Source organism: Gekko japonicus, unplaced genomic scaffold, assembly GCF_001447785.1.
Source record: "Gekko japonicus isolate JY-2015 unplaced genomic scaffold, Gekko_japonicus_V1.1 scaffold5085, whole genome shotgun sequence".
NCBI lineage: Eukaryota > Metazoa > Chordata > Lepidosauria > Squamata > Gekkonidae > Gekko > Gekko japonicus.
The window spans coordinates 41,065-53,412 of record NW_015168190.1 but is presented as its reverse complement, the minus strand read 5'-3'; the positions used below and the strand labels follow the sequence as shown (position 1 = coordinate 53,412).

Here is a 12,348-nt window from a genome sequence, read left to right as displayed (position 1 = left end):
ACTTGCTTCACATGTAGAAAGCTCCCGGCTTGGTCTCTGGTGTTAGGAAAAAGCTTTCTCTGCCTGAGATTCTAGAGGACAGGATGTCTGACTTGGTTGCTGGGATAAAAGTTGCATGTAAACTCTGCCAAGGAATAGTACACATGAAGCTGCCTTATACTGAATCAGCCCATTGGTCCATCAAAGTCAGTATCATCTACTCAGACTAGCAGCAGCTTTCCAGGGTCTTAGGCAGAGGTCTTTCATATCACCTACTACCTGATCCAAGGAGCTGCGGTGGCTCAAGTGGTTAAGACGCTGAACTGCAGGCTGTGGAAGGTCAGTAGTCCAGCAGTTCGAGACCCGGGTGCCGCATGATGGAGGGAGCTCCCATCTCTAGTTCCAGCTCCTGCCAACCTAGCAGTTTGAAAGCAAGAAATTGCAAGTAGATAAATATGTACCACTTCGGTGGGAAGGTAACAGTGTTCCGTGCGCCTTGGTGTTTAGACATGCTGGCCACATGACCACAGAAACGTCTTCGGACAGTGCCGGCTCTTCGGCTTTGAAACGGAGATGAGCACCGCAACCCTAGAGTCGGACTCGACTGGCTTTCGAGCAAGGGAACCTTTACCTTTACTTACTACCTGATCCTTGAATTGGAGATGCTGGGAATTCAACCTGGGACCTTCTGCATACCAAGCAGATGCTCTACCGCTGAGCCACAGCCACTCCCGACTTAAAATAGTAACACAGGGTGCAGAGACACCAATAGGCAACAGATCTTGGTTCCAGCTCCTCCTAATGATATGTAGCTATTGGGGACTGGAAGGGTTAATATCATAACATTCCTTCCTTAAGCAAGGCTTTGGTAGGAGGGCTCATCACAAGCCCCATTCACATGTTACAGTGAACGCACATACATCCTGCATGTATGTACGTACATCTGTTTGTAAGGAAGAGCCAATGTGTACTCTACAAACCAGGAACCAATACTTGAATAAATGTGTGGTTTCGATCACACATTCTGATGTACACGAGTTGAATGCAATGTGAAAATTACTCAATGCACATATAAAGAAAAATCAAAGGTACACTGTACACAGATTATATGGGTGTTCACTGTAGCTTGTGAATAGGGCTACTGTATGTTGAAGGGGGACACAGAACATAAAATTGATTCTATCTATCATGCTTCTAGAACATCAGATTTCCCTCTCCTCCCCCTCTATTTCATTAGTTTGGCGTTTTTCCAAATCAGGAAATGGCACCGTAAAAAACACACCAAAGGGCTGGATTGTGGACAGTGGGGAAAGTTCCAAAAAATGAAGGAGCATAGCAGAATTAACTGCACTATCCTTATTAAAATACATTGCATCAGCATTACTAGGCTAGGTTTTAAGTATAATTTTAAAAGCATTTCCAACTGTTTCAGAGGGCTAGATGACCAACGACACTTCCTACCAGCTCTGCAATTCTATGGCCATTCGCCTGAGAAATTGCATTAGATTCTCTGGTAGTGGAAGGTCTGGACCCAGACAGAAAAGTTCGGACATTCTTTCTCCAGTAAAGTCCTCCAGTCATTACTGGCACAAGACCCAGCACTGAACCTGCACCTGTAGCCAGGGGAAAAGAATTGTTCCCAAATATTTCTGTTTATAGACACATTATACGGAGCGATCTCTGACCGCAGCTCATTTCCCACCATCTGAGCTCTTCCACGGGGGCTCTGCTGTGCGGGTTTTCTCCTCTATCAGCAGATGTGAGCACCATCTGCCCCTTCTGCACTCTGTGGGCTCACTTGCCCTTTTTCACTCTTGTGTGGATTCTCTCATGCTTAATAAGGTTCGACCGCCAACTGAAACATTTCCCGCAATAAGTGCATTTATATGGTTTCTCCCCCGTGTGGATTTGCTGATGCTGAAGGAGATCAGAGCCCCGGCCAAAACATTTCCCACACTCAGAGCATTTGTACGGCTTTCCTCTTTTCAGGATTCTCTGATGCCTGAGAAGGTCCGAGCGGTGGCCAAAGCTTTTCCCACAGTCTGAGCATTTGTAAGGTTTCTCTCCAGTGTGAGTCCGCTCATGTGCCAAAAGGCCTGAGCTCTGACTGAAGCTCTTTCCACACTCTGCGCATGTGTATGGTTTCTCCCCTGTGTGGGTTCTCAAATGTCTAACAAGAGCTGTGCGTTCACAGAAGCTTTTCCCACACTCTGTGCACCGATACGGTTTCTCCCCTGTGTGGGTTCTCTCATGAGCCAGAAGTCCTGAGCTTTGACTAAAACTCTTTCCACACTCGGTGCATCTATATGGTTTCTCTCCCGTGTGGGTCCTCTCGTGTGCTGAAAGGCCTGACCGCCGATGGAAGTTCTTCCCACAATCCAGACATATAAATGGCTTCTCACCAGTATGGGATCTCTCATGCGCCACAAGGGCTGAACTCTGACTGAAACATTTCCCACACTCCCCACATTTATATGGCTTCTCTCCTGTGTGAATTCTCTCGTGCGTGGTAAGGTGAGACTTCCGGCTGAAGCTTTTACCACATTCTGTGCAGTCGTAGGGTTTCTCTCCCGTGTGAGTCCTCTCGTGGGCAATGAGGTGAGACTTCCGGCTGAAGCTTTTGCCACACTCTGGACAGCCGTAGGGTTTCTCTCCCGTATGGAGCCTCCGGTGCCTGTATAGGCTAGAGCTCTGCTTGAAAGTTTTCCCACAGTCCATACACATCTTCAGTCCCCCATAGTTGTAGATTCTTGCCCGCATTCTGGGTTCCTTCCGCTCCCAGCTGTCCACCTTGTAAGATGGAACAGGAATGTCCATTCTCTTCTTTTGGTAGCTTCCCTCATGCCTGCCCGACGCCTGGTGATTGCTGGATGTCTCTCCCATCTCATCAAACTGAGAAATGGCCCAGTTGTCTTCTCCTAAGGATGCCCCATTTAGTTTCTCCAGCTCAGAGTGTTCCAGTGGAAGGTGGCCCTCCTCACTTTCACTCACCTGGCCATCACCTACAGGGATGAAAAGCAAAACTTACATGAACTGAGGTGGGAAAAGAAGCAACAACTCCCAAGTGGGAAATTAAACAATGACGAACTTGTCTAACATGGGGCCTAATTCCACCTGGAGCAGTAATACTCACTCAGAAGCTTGGGAGTCACATGTGGCATTTGACAGAGCACTTGTGGCTCTTCTGAGCATGGTTCCCCAATGAGGCACTTGCCCCACGTTTCAGGAAAGCGTAGTAGGGCTTGTGGTTGGCAGGTGATTTCTACCTTAAAACAGCCGCCACTGGAGGAACAGATAAACCGCGAGCCTCCCTGAGGTGTAGACTTCAAGCCAGGGATGGAAGTAAATGTGGGTCTTTTGATTGATGGCAGGGGTCATTTCCTGCGGGAGTGCACAGGAGCGGAGCTCTGGCAGTAAGGAGCCCAGGGGGCGGGCACATGCAACAAGCCCCGCCCCCTGCTCCCAGCAGCCCTTGGTCGGGCCATGAGGAGCAAGAAGCAGGCAGGTAAGTTGCAGAGCCTCCCCCCGGCCCGCCTTCAGGTACAAGCTCTCCCTCCTCTGTGAGGGCAGATCTGCACTCCCCCCCCAATAGCTAGCAATCCAAAACAGTCCAGTGGAGCCTGAGTGGTGGGTGTTGCCTTCTGACACACTTCTGGTGATGTCAGTGGGTGTGGCATATGCAAATAAGTTATGCTAATAATTTATGCTAATGAATTTTCTTTTTCTACGAAATGACCCCTGATTGATGGTAATTGTGAATGTGCCCCTGACCTGGGTGGCCCAGGCTAACCTGATCTTGTTAGTTCTCAGAAGCTAAGCAGGGTCAGACCTGGTTAGTACTTGGGTGGGAGACCACCAGGGAAATCCATGGTTGCTATGTAGAGATGGGCAATGGCAAACCACCTCTGAATGTCTTTTTTGCCTTGAAAACCCTACAAGATTGCTGTAAGTTGGAAGAAGACAGTTTATACTGGAGTGGGTTTCTGCGATTATGGACTCTTCATGTTACATCATTTAGTTTGAAAGTGTATGAAATGTTGATGTAGTAGTTTGAAAGTGTTTACAATACACTAGAGTTGATGTTGTGTATATAAATCAAATATATTTAGCTATAATTGCCTGTGAATATTGTGTTCATTATTTCAATACGGTGTTTTCTGTGTTGACCTAACTTAGCCGTGTTCCCTGTGTGCTTGTAAGTTGGCTTACAGCAAATGTGGCTTTCTGTGAGTGACAGAGTGAGTATCTCTGACCTCTGGTCTAGAGAGTCTGAACCAATGAGACTCCCTATTGAGACCTAGTGGTGTACTTGGCAAGGTCACCATCCCTGAAAGGGATCTCATAGGGCTGGAAAAGATGCAGAGAACGACAATAAAAATGATCAAGGAGTAAAAACACTTTACTTACAAGAACAGGCTAAAAAGTACATGAGTTTTCAGTACAGAAAAAAAGGGGAAAGTGAAGGGGGCATGACAAAAATTAAGCAAGCTGTAAAGAACTTGTTTCCCCACCTCCCCATAAATATTAGAATGTGAATGTCTCTCAATGATGGGCGGTAGTTTCAAAAAAAATGTTTATATACGAAACATAATTTTATGGAACTCACTGCCACCGTATGCAGTGATGGCCCATCATTGGTGGTGGAAAGTGCCATCAAGTTACAGTTGACTTACGGTGACCCCGTAGGGTTTTTAAGACCAGAGACATCTCAGAGTGGGTTTGTGCCATTGCCTGCCTCTGCATCACAGCCCTGGTATTCCTTGGAGGTCTCCCATCCAAAGACTAGCCAGGGCCGACCCTGCTTAGCTTCCAAGATCTGATGAGAATGAGCTAGGCTGGGTTATGCAGGTCAGGGTGCCCCTAGTTGAGAAAGCTTTAAAATGGGATTAGACAAATTCATGGAGAAGAAATCTGTCAAAGCAGAGTAGCCAAGATGGAACTTCCATGGACAGAAATAGTAGACATTTAGGTACCATTTGCTCTATGGCAAAAACAGCAGCAGCAGCAGCGTAAGAAGAAGAGTTGGCTTTTATACCCTGCTTTTCTCTACCTTAAGAAGTCCCAAAGCGGCTTCCAATCGCCTTCCCTTGCTCTCCCCACAGCAGGCACCTTGTGAGGCAGGTGGGGCTGAGAGAGCTCTGAGAGAACCATGACCAGCCCAAAGTCACCTGGCAGGATTCATGTGGAGGAGGAGCGGGGAATCAAACCCGGCTCTCCGGATGAGAGTCCGCTGCTCTCCACCACTACACCACAGCCTACACCCTCTGCCTGACCACTCTGGTTAAAAGATGCTGGACTAGATGGATCCTGGCTCTGATCTTCCTTCTGCGCTTGCTAAGATCCTTAAGGCATACAGTAGGCCTTCCAGATGGCACGGGGGACTCAAGACTCTCCATGTCAGAGACAAAGTGAATTCTAACCCAGTGAGACGGTGTCCTCATCTTCCTCCTGTTTAAAGCTCCGTTCCTGTTCGACGTCTGATGCAGCCTGCTCCGTGTCGGACAGATTTGCGGCCGCTGCCTGTGCAGTGAAACAGAGGGTCAGCAAGGTTTAGAGATAGGAATTGTTACAGGGGTACCAGCGGTTAAGTGGAAGGAGACACAGCTTTCCAGACCGGGGGGGGGAGGGCAGATCCGGCCCCCAATAACCCCAGAGGCCTGTCCGTTCCATTCGCAGAGACCAACAGTGCAATACTATGCAGAGTTATACCCTTCCAAGCCAAGTGAATTCATTGGGATTAGAAAGGGATAACTCCACTTAAGACAGCACTGTTAGTACTGTGGGCATCAAATACTGCAAAGAGGACAAGAAAGTTCTTGGAGTTTCAAGCCACAACAGCTGAGCCCCCACTCAGCAAGCTGGTCAATTTGTGTACAGGCTGTACCTCTCCAGGGCACAAATGGAAGCTCACATGCCTGAATGTTCCTCCTTTTTAAAAAAATCCCCTGCTCATAGAAATCTAGCTTGCTCGAGAGAAAGCTGGCTTAGAACTATACCCCTGAACTAGGGTTTTTATATGCGGGGATTTAGAAAAAATATATGGGGGAGCTTTCAGGCATGCAGTCTGAAGTGGTAGAGCTCAAATGCAGGCTGATGACCTCAGTGAGCAAAGAACCAGGGGTCATTTCCTGCCGGAACGCGGCGGAGCAGCGCTCCGCCAGCAAGGAGCCTGGGGCAGGCCCCCCCGCCATTCCTAGCCCACCTGCGCAGGCGGACGGGCCAGGGAAGACCTGCAGAGCACCCCACCGCCTGGGGGAATTTATATGCCTTTCTTTCCCTTCCCCATCTGGCATTCTAAACATGCCTGGGTTCCCTGCCCGATCTTCTCTAGGTGCCCCGCATCCATAGGGAAGGCAGCCACAGGCCACCTGGAGAAGATCAGGCAGGGAACCCAGGAATCCTTGCATGCCTGCCTTTTGCAAGGGGGTATGGCACATGCAAATGAATTATGCAAATGAGCTCCTGCACCTCTTTTTTTATGAAATGACCCCTGCAAAGAACTATACATGAAGTGCCGTTCTGAGATTTGAAACATGGGGAGATATTAAGAGAACATGACTGCAGTTTCAGAGGGAAGACTGGTGAAGGGCGAGGGGCTTTTACAGGTGTTCCCCCCCCATGGTGAGTGAAAGCGTGGCCCGTAGCTACAGTGGGACTATTGGGGGCTCTGTCCCCTTCCTTAAAGGGCCCCTGGTTCTTAAAAGGGCCCCCACTTCTTCTCAAAATTTTTAAAGGGATCCTTTAAATTCTTTGAGAAGAAGCAGGGGGTGGTACACGCCCTCCTTCCTCCCTCCTGCAAGATTTAAAGGGCCCTCCAGCTGATCGACGGGCGAAGTGCTCCCCGCTGATCAGCTGAAGAGCCCTTTAAATCTTGCAGGAGGGGAGGGAGAGGGGCATGTCATTATGGAAAATAATGGCAGCCGCACCAGAACATTTTTTACCTCACAAGCCCCAAAATCCTGGCTACAAGGCTGGTGAAAAAATAACAACAGGACAGCATTAAAGAGCCTTCCTTCCACCCCCACGATACTCCGCCCTTTCAAAATAGCAGTGCTTGTCGTTACCAAAACTATGGTCAAGGAAAGTGATCACAGGACTACACATAATGGCCTCAAGAACCAGCCTTTTGGTTTGGGCTCCTAAGGATTTGAGAGGGAGGTTTGCGGAGGGAGCTCAGCGGGACGCGGTGGCCTACAGTTCGCCCCTCTGAAGCTGCGATGTCTGGCAACAGAACTGCTCTCTGGAGATCAGCACAAATTCTGGGAAGTCTCCAGGATGCACCGGGGAGGATGGCAACCCTAGCCAGCCACCTGCTGAGGCCCCCTCCCCCAACTGGCAGAGGGCCCAGGACAAACACCTGGCCCATCTCCTGGTGGCAAGAGAGGCAGGACTCGACCTGGCAGGAAGACACCTCAGTGGGAGATTACTCAAGGGATGAGGAGCCCCCAATGGTCCCCGGTACATTTGAGGCTCCCTGAGCCCCAGAGACTCCTGGGAAGACACCCCCCCCCCGCTTTCTCCAACACAGCAGGCTCCTGTTCACGAGTCAGTGGAACACGGAGACCAGGACTCCTGCTTAGACTGGACCCCATAAGGCTGTCAGCTCCACACTGGGAAATTCTTGCAGATTTGGGGGGTGGAGCTTGGGGAGAGGAGGGACTCCTCCAGTGAAGCCATGAGATGGGAGGTGGGAAACGGCAGAGAAATTCAAGATGGAAAGAGAGGGAGCAGCAAAATGAGCTGGGGGAGGAAGGGAGCCGCGAACGACAACCGGTGCCTAGGACCCGCACAGATTTGCAGCTGTCTCTCTGTTGGTTCTAGGTCTGGAGCCCTCTGAGTAGCAGGGTGAAGTCCACTCACCTGCGGATCCCATCTCTTGGTCTCACGTTGCTTCAGGAGGAAATCCTCTGCCAAGGCGACTACCTGGGCACAGATTTCTGGGCCGCGTTCCCTGGCCCAGTTCTCCATTTCTCGGGGGGGGGGGATCACCACGGCTTCACCCCCCCCAAATGCTCTGAAACAAACATATGCACTTGAATCAATGAAACACCAGGAATGTGGAATTTAAAGAACTCTGTGGTGGCTTTGATTTTATCCCATTTTATTGAAGGTTACAGAAGCCGAAGGAATGGAAAGAGAAGCAAAAACTGGTCAAGATGATAAATAACATATACACAAGTAAAGATTCCCATTCAGGTGTCGCAATGAAGTGAGAAAATGTATTGATATAGGGATTTCCCCTCTTCCCAATGGGGCCCCAGAACACCTTACAAAAATACAATTGAAATGAACAAATGGAGAGGGGAGGGGGGTTAGGGGGGTTAGGGTTAGAGTTAGGTTTATTAGGGTTTCGGTTAGGGTTACTAGGGTTAGGGGTAGGTTTATTAGGGTTAGGATTATTAGGGTTAGGATTATTCGTTTTAGGGTTATTAGGGTTAGGATTGTTTTAGGGTTAGGCATTTAGTGTTAGGGTTAGGATGGTAAGGGTTAGGGTTAGAAGGGTTAGGGTTATTAGGATTAGGGTTGTTAGGGTTAGTGTTAGGATTATTTGGGTTAGGGTTATTATCATTAAGGTTAGGATTGTAAGGGTTAGGTTTATTAGGTTTAGGGTTATTAGGATTTGTCTTAATAGGGTTAGGTTTATTAGGGTTAGGGTTATTAGGGTTAGGGTTAGAATTATTATGGTTAGGGTTAGGGTTATTACCTTTAGGGTTAGGATTATTAGGGTTTAGGGTTATTAGGGATAAGGTTATTAGGGTTAGGGTTATTATGGATAGGGTTAGGGTTGTTAGGGTTAGGTTAGGGTTATTAGGGTTAGAGTTAGGGTTATTACCTTTAGGATTAGGATTATTAGGGTTAGGGTTGTTAGGGTTACGGTTAGGGTTATCAAGGTTAGGAAAAGGAATATTAGGGTTAGGGTTACTAGGGTTAGATTTAGGATTGTTAGGGTTTTTAGGGTTAGGTTAGGTTTATTAGGGTTAGGATTAGGGTTATTAGGGCTAGGGTTATTAGGGTTAGGATTATTAGCGATAGGGTTATCAGGGCTTAACAGAAATATTGGCTTCTTATCCCACTACACACACTAAGTCATTCTGCTCTTACTTATACCTAGAAATTAAACTTTGTGAGTCTTGTAGAGGCCACTGAACTCAAACTTGATTCTCACATCTGTTGCTAACTTCTTTATTATCTGTATGCCAACTGGTGCAAGTGTCCATGGGATGCTTTTGGCCCTGAAACAACTTATTTAACATAACCCACATTGGCTGTTTGGGGTAGGATTACTTTTTCAGACCTATTTCAGGAGCATACTGAATGTGCATTTTCATATATGTGGGTTGGCTCTTTACCGAATTGTGACATCACTGATTTGTAGAAATGCTTTCCTTGACCAAGTAGAATTGGTCTCCCGATATCTTTCTTTCTGTAGCAAAGTATAGTGTTGTAAGAATGCATTTATGATGTTGTCCTCAAAGTCAGGACCATTCTTTCTAGCTTTCCAAAAGCACCAGTCTCATGTGGATTAGTTTGTAGTCACTGAGCACCTTTCCACAGTAGCATCTGTGAGATCGCATTTATGATGTTGTCCTCAAAGTCAGGATCATTCTTTCTAGCTTTCCAATAGCACCAGTCTCGATGTGGCTTCGTCTCCAGTCTCTGAGCACCTTTCCACAGTAGCACCTTTGAGATCAATTCAGGTGGGTAGCCGTGTTGGGCTGAAGCAGCAGAACAAAGTGAGTCCAGTGGCACCTTTAAGACCAACCAAGTTTTATTCCAAGTATAAGCTTTCATGTGCAAAGCACAGCTCTTCAGAGAAATTGGAACAAAATCTCAAGGGCTACTTACAGGAAAAAAGTGGGTGGTGGCAGCCATCAGGAGGGGCCACTAAGAAACAAACTGTATATGTAGAGCTGAAATTGGACCATTTGGCCAAGAATCAAGGGATGGCAGCAAATTAGCACATCAATGCAAGAATTAACAAGGAGATGTGAGAATGAGACTAGAGTCCAGCAGCACCCAAAGACAAACCAGTCTCAATCCTGGGGAAAAGGGAGAACAGAGACTCAGCGTGTGCACACTTCTTTACAGACATTAAAATAGATTGCCTCAAATATTACATGCAAGGGGGGGGGTGTATAATTGCCAGGAAGAGCTGAATAGAGTCAATATGCATATGTAACTGAGCAAAAAATGTAGCAAAGATTGGAATAACACATGGAGTAGGACATATATGCATGTCGGCATACAGATAGTAAGACCCTTTCTTACACACCCAGGGAAATGCTGATCAACACTTTGGGGTAAGGATTATTTTTTCCTCCAGGCCAGTTTGGCTAGAGATCGTCGAGGTTTTTTGTCATCTTCTGGGCGTGCAATAGCAGTCACTGGGGGTGGGGAGGGAGGTATTGGTGAATTTCCTGCATTGTGCAGGAGGTTGAACTCGATGACCCTGGAGATCCCCTCCATGATTCTATTATTCAATGAGTGAACAACAGATGTGAGAACAAAGTTTGAGTCCAGTGGCCTCTATAAGACCAACAAACTGTAATTTCTGGGTATAAGTAAGAACACAATGAATTGGCTTGTGTGGTGTGATAAGCAGCCGATATCTCTGTCAAACCCTGGGAGTTCCATTGTCCTGAGTGCTGCAATAACTTGCAATTCCACAATCTTTCATTCCAGTCTGTTTCTGAAATTCCTTTGACATGAAACAGCTACTCTGAGGCTCCCCTTGGAGTGGCCTGGGAGGTTGAAATGTTCTCCTACAGGTTTCTCTGTTTTGTGATTCTTGATGTCAGATTTGTGTCCATTTATCCTTTGGTGTAGGGTTTGACCTGTTACTCTTATATAGAGAACTGAAGGGCATTGTTCAGGGGTCATTTGGGGGGGGACGCGGGGGGACGCCATCCCCCCGGGTGAGGTGCGGGAGGGCGGGGCCTGGAGCTCCCTGCTGGTGCCCGCTGGAGGTCGCCGCCGGCTGTGGGGAGGACACACTTCCGGTGATGTCAGGGGGTGTGGCATATGCTAATGAGTTATGCTAATGAGTCCCCCTAGCTCTTTTTCTACGAAATGACCCCTGTACACGGCATATGTTCCCTCGCAGGGGAAAGTCCACTGAATATGCGGGTGAATGAAGTGTGTAGGTCTAAATGTCATTTTGGGTACAGAGGGCACTTCCTTATTCAAATCTTCTTTGAAATACAGGCCTTTGGAGGCACTCCCTTCCCCTCCCCACAACAGACACCCTGTGAGGTAGATGGGGCTGAGAGAGATCTGACACAAACTGCTCTTTTTCAAGGACAGCTCTTATCAGAACTACGGCTTGCCCAAGGTCATCCAGCCAGGTACAAGTGGAGGAGTGGGGAATCAAACCTGGTTCTCCCAGATTAGAGTCCGCGCACCTAACCACTACACCAAACTGGCTCTCTCGTAAGCTCGTAGCACCAGAACCAGTGTTTGGACTGGGCTTCACTCTATATCATCTTGCAGGTGACAGTCTTCAGAGCGTGGGGATGTTTCAGTTGGGATGGTCCAAAGATTGTTTTGGGGTGCAGCCAGGCCCCACTGTCTGCCTGTGTGACTTCCTTGGGGGCGCCTCACTTTGGAGTAGCTGGCGCAAGAACCGTGCTTTGGACCAGGACACAGCATATGTCTCCTTGAAGGGGGGAGTTCGCTAAACATGGGAGCATATGAAGTTTGGGGGTCCAAATCTTATTTTGGGGTTCAGAGCTTTCAAACTCTCCTCACTGTTTATGGATGAATTCATGAATAAGACCCTAATAAGGAACTGGGAATAAGGAACCAACTTCAGCCTCGTCCCCCCCTCCTCAGTCCCTTGTACATTGAAAACTAGCATGCCAAGGTAAATGCATTTTGCCTACCCTTTTAGAATTAATCAACATTTGAGTCGATCAATTTCATACGCTTTAACCATTAAAATCTGCATACATTTTCATATGAATGAAGCAGTAAGCTTCAAGGGGGAACACATTGTTCTGGGAAGTTTTCAACTATGAGTTCATCACAAATAGAAAACGGATTCTCTCCTGCGCGGGCAGAAGGGGAGCATGCCTCTTTTATGGATTTATAAGTCTTTACAGTGAGATGAAAATGATTAACCCACTGTAAAATAATAATAATCTGGAGCTCAGTGACGCAGGCGCACCTTTTTAACCCCTAAAAAGGTTCTTTTAACCTCCGAACAGCAGATATCTTTTTTTAATCTAATCGTTGGACTAACCACAACGGTCCAGAAAAATGCCACCATACAAACACAAGCCAGACTTCTTCTTCTCGGGGGAGGGGATGTTCTGAAATATTGGGGGGGTGGGTGGAATCCTGAACATTCTGAGTTTAGATTTTTATTCT

The 12,348-nt window shown here is 47.6% G+C and overlaps 1 protein-coding gene across 1 annotated transcript in view; it reads right to left on the bottom strand.

Moving 5' to 3' along the window:
• Positions 1–7,947, bottom strand: part of LOC107113646 (zinc finger protein 883-like) — a gene marked incomplete at its 3' end in the record, with an annotated part of 17,091 nt that extends 9,144 nt beyond the window's left edge. Inside the window, exons 1-3 of the mRNA XM_015414996.1 lie at positions 7,836–7,947; positions 5,400–5,495; positions 1,778–2,981 (exon numbers count right to left, since the gene is read on the bottom strand). Of these exons, the coding sequence (XP_015270482.1) occupies positions 1,778–2,981; positions 5,400–5,495; positions 7,836–7,947 (1,412 nt within the window). The remainder of the gene's footprint in view (positions 1–1,777; positions 2,982–5,399; positions 5,496–7,835) is intronic.
• Positions 7,948–12,348: the final 4,401 nt, after the last annotated feature.